The sequence below is a fragment of the Nanorana parkeri genome, unplaced genomic scaffold, assembly GCF_000935625.1.
Source record: "Nanorana parkeri isolate BGI_ZX_2015 unplaced genomic scaffold, ASM93562v1 scaffold1233, whole genome shotgun sequence".
NCBI lineage: Eukaryota > Metazoa > Chordata > Amphibia > Anura > Dicroglossidae > Nanorana > Nanorana parkeri.
In genome coordinates this window covers 296,085-299,520 of record NW_017307501.1, presented here as the reverse complement: position 1 = coordinate 299,520, position 3,436 = coordinate 296,085, and the positions used below count along the sequence as shown (strand labels likewise).

Genomic DNA, 3,436 nt, shown 5'->3' with positions numbered 1-3,436 from the left:
GGATAGGCCACCTCGGCACTCAAGCTGTCAAGGAACTACAAGTCCCATAAGGCACTGCAAGACTCTGGCAGTCACAGTCACGACTCCCTAATGCAGAACCATGATGGGATTTGTAGCTTCACCACAGCTGCATTGCCAAGGTTGCCTCCCCCTGGGCTAGGTGTCAGTCACAGTGTCATTGGATCCCCGATATATGGAGAACGTACTCCAGAGGAGTGAACACAGGAAGTCCTGCTCACCGGAACAGGAAGTGAGAGGAGATCTCCCCAAAGGCGACCCAGACCACAATATTAACCCTTCAGAGGATCGGAGGCACTCGATAGCGTCATTATAAAACGTCGTATATTTTCTCCACAGAGTGTCCAGGCCGCCGTCACGAGCGCATTGCCTGCAGTGCACGTTGTATGCGGTCCCTCCGGCAGGTATACGGCGCATGCTTCAGCCGCAGTTTATGTCTGGGATACAAATTGCCGCTTGGCGCGTACATCGCCTTCCCCTTCTCCCCCATAATCCCGCGCAGGATCTGGTTGCGGGCCAATATCTTGTCGTAGAACTCCAGCCCGCCCCGGGCGTAGCCTCCGGATAGGGCGGCCACCTTGCGGTCGGCCCTGTAATCCAACCAATGGCTGACCGCGTCGGAGCACAAGACGTACCCGGTGAATCCCAGCGCGACGGCGAGCATGTTAAAGACCCCCCTCAATAACACGGGGCCGGAGTACAGTCCCAGGAGCTGCTTGAGCCCCACGCTGGAAACGCAGACGGAGGCGAAACAGGCCGGGGCCACAAACGCCTGGATGACGGGGCCGCTGTCCTGCGCCTGGACGGCCTCGCGAGCCAAAGAGAATTTCTGAGCGTCCAAAGAGAACGTCAAGGAGTCCCTCAGCTTCCTCCCGACGTCGCCGCTCCAGTCCACCTCCTCGCCCTCCACCACCAACACCCGATTCACGATTCCCGCCCCGTCCTCGGCGCCGTTATAATTGGGGGGAATGCCAATCAAGCAACCGCCGGGGAGCCAGGGTACGCCGGCGCTGATTGGGTGGAAGCCGTAGACCGCAAAGGGGGTGTATCCAGAGGAGGAGGTGCAGCGTGCTTCTTCTAGGACTTCCCGGAAGAGCGCATGGAGTTTGTCAGACAACTCTGCGGGTTCCCCTCTGAACCAGCCCTGGTACAGCTTCCGGAACGTCAGCTCTGGGAGGGCGTGATATGACATCTTGGCGGCGAACAGGGCGAGGGAAGAGGCGCCGAGCAGCTTCCCTCTGTGTATCCGGGTGAAGGTGCAGAACTTCATGAAGAGCCGGAACGCCATGACGCCGAACCTGGAAACGACACTCAGCGTTAGTGATAGTCACAGGTCACATGTGCGGGAAATGTTCTCAGATATTAATGGATAAGTTTTCATACGACTCTCAGATGAGAGACGGACGAGATGCTGCGGCAGTGAAGAGCCGCAGATCATCTCAGCTGTAGAGTATTGGGCCCCATTCACATCTGGGAGCCTCGATGCAAGCGGCGCACCTAGAAATGACAGGGCCCCATAGCAAAATTTTGTATGGGACCCTGTGGTTTCTAGTAACACCTCTTACAGAGTCCACCTGAGACCCCACACAGCCCACCTGAGAGTGACCCTGCAGAGCCCACCATAGACTGTCTATGGTGGGCTCTGCAGGGTTTCAGGTGGGCTGGTCACACCCCTTACCTGTCAGCCTCATCCACTGCTAAGCCCACCTCCTCTATGGTCACTGCCGGGCCCCGCCTCCTCCACTGGCTGTCACTGACTCAGCAGCGGCTGTCAGGAGGAACACGCCCAACAGGTTGTCAGTGATCTGAACGGCAGCGCGTTCCTCCTCACAGCCGCCAGTGACAGCCAGCAGCTTGTGATGCCATAGAGACCCAGGCGGCCCGCACGGCATCATGGGGGCCCCTTTGTTCCTCGTCCTGGCTGGGCCCCCCCGGACCCCATAGCGGCCGCCTGGGTCGCGACGGCGATAGTTCCGCCGCTACTTGATGGCATTCCAAGTGAATCAAGCAGGGTGCGTGTCTCGGTGCAGCACGGAGCTCGCAGTTCAAACTGAATGAGCGCCTTTGCTGCGTGTAGGGCCGACCATCATAGAGCAACCATAGGGGGGGAGGGGGGTACATTCATTTATTGGGTGATAGAGTATTAAAGGGAACCTGTCATCATCATAATAATAAAAAATTGCCTTCAGCGGGAAGAATTCTGCTGTCATAACATTACAATGGTCCCAAATCAATAAAATGATACAGATCAGCTCATACAATGTCACATTATAATCACGTCATAAGATTAAGCAGCACAGCTATGACGTAAGAAGATCAATTCAAGCATACAGATCGCTGAGCTCATAGTGAATCCACAGCATCAATGTCACCGGCTTCTAGAGCTCTGACACCACCGGTCCTCCGGTCACCCCTCACCCAGCTCCGGTACTGACCTCCAACACACGTGCAGAACACACAACGCTGCGCTCCAGTGACGTCACACGCAGGAAACATTTGTTACACTGAATCCAGTGCGGAGCTTCAGCGTTCGACGGGGCGGGGCGAGGGAGGAGCTTTGCGTAGACTGTGGACGTGTGGGGTGGGGAGGAGCTCCGATTATTCTGAGAGGCGCAAAGAATAGATCGCTTGTACGGAGGCGGAGCTTGGATTAGACTGTGTGCCTATGGGGGCGGGAGGAAAGATCCGAGTTGATTATGGGGCGGGACAGGGGAGGAGCCCGGAGTAGACTGATAAGACCTATGGGGCGGGGTGGAGCTTAGCGAAGAGGAGGACAGCCTATGGCAGCTTGTATGGTTTCTTGGGCTGTGCGGGGTCTATGGTGGGCTGTGTGGGGTCTATGGTGGGCTGTGTGGGGTCTATGGTGGGCTGTGCGGGGTCTCAGGAGGACTGTGTGGGGTCTATGGTGGGCTGTGCAGGGTCTCAGGAGGACTGTGCATAGTCCCTTTCCCTGCATACATGTGCTGCTCCTCTTACCTGCAGTTCGAAGTGCCATCAATACCAACAGAATAAATTGTAGTCCCCCAGCCTGCTTCTGGGACATCCCGCCATCAGATCACATGCTGTGGCCAGCCCCGAGCCACCCGCTGCTTCTCCTCCACGTCCTGTACAAAGCCAGCAGCACCGCAAATCGCTGGGCCCTCCCCTCCATCGGGCAGCTCTCCAATTAGGCAGCCGCTCTCAGGAATTTGCGGCCGTCTAGTTTGCTGCATTAGGCAGCCGCCGCTGCCTGATTCTGTGTCCCAGTATGCCCAAAGGCAAGTCCAGCCTTTCTGCTGCCCCCATGGAGAATGCCGCCCTAGGCAAATGCCTAGTTTGCCTTGCTGTAGATACACCCCTGCCCCCCCTTGCCCTGTGCTGTGTGCACGGTGTGTACCTTGTGCTGTGTGCACGGTGCTGTGTCTGTGTGCCCTGTGCT

At 57.2% G+C, this 3,436-nt stretch overlaps 1 protein-coding gene across 1 annotated transcript; it reads right to left on the bottom strand.

Moving 5' to 3' along the window:
- Positions 1 to 373: 373 nt before the first annotated feature.
- TMEM177 (transmembrane protein 177) lies at positions 374 to 2,513 on the bottom strand. Its single transcript, XM_018568714.1, has 2 exons — positions 2,454 to 2,513; positions 374 to 1,316 (listed from the first exon to the last, which is right to left on the bottom strand). Exon 2 carries the CDS (start codon positions 1,304 to 1,306, stop codon positions 374 to 376), a length of 933 nt encoding a protein of 310 aa, XP_018424216.1. The 5' UTR covers positions 1,307 to 1,316; positions 2,454 to 2,513.
- Positions 2,514 to 3,436: the final 923 nt, after the last annotated feature.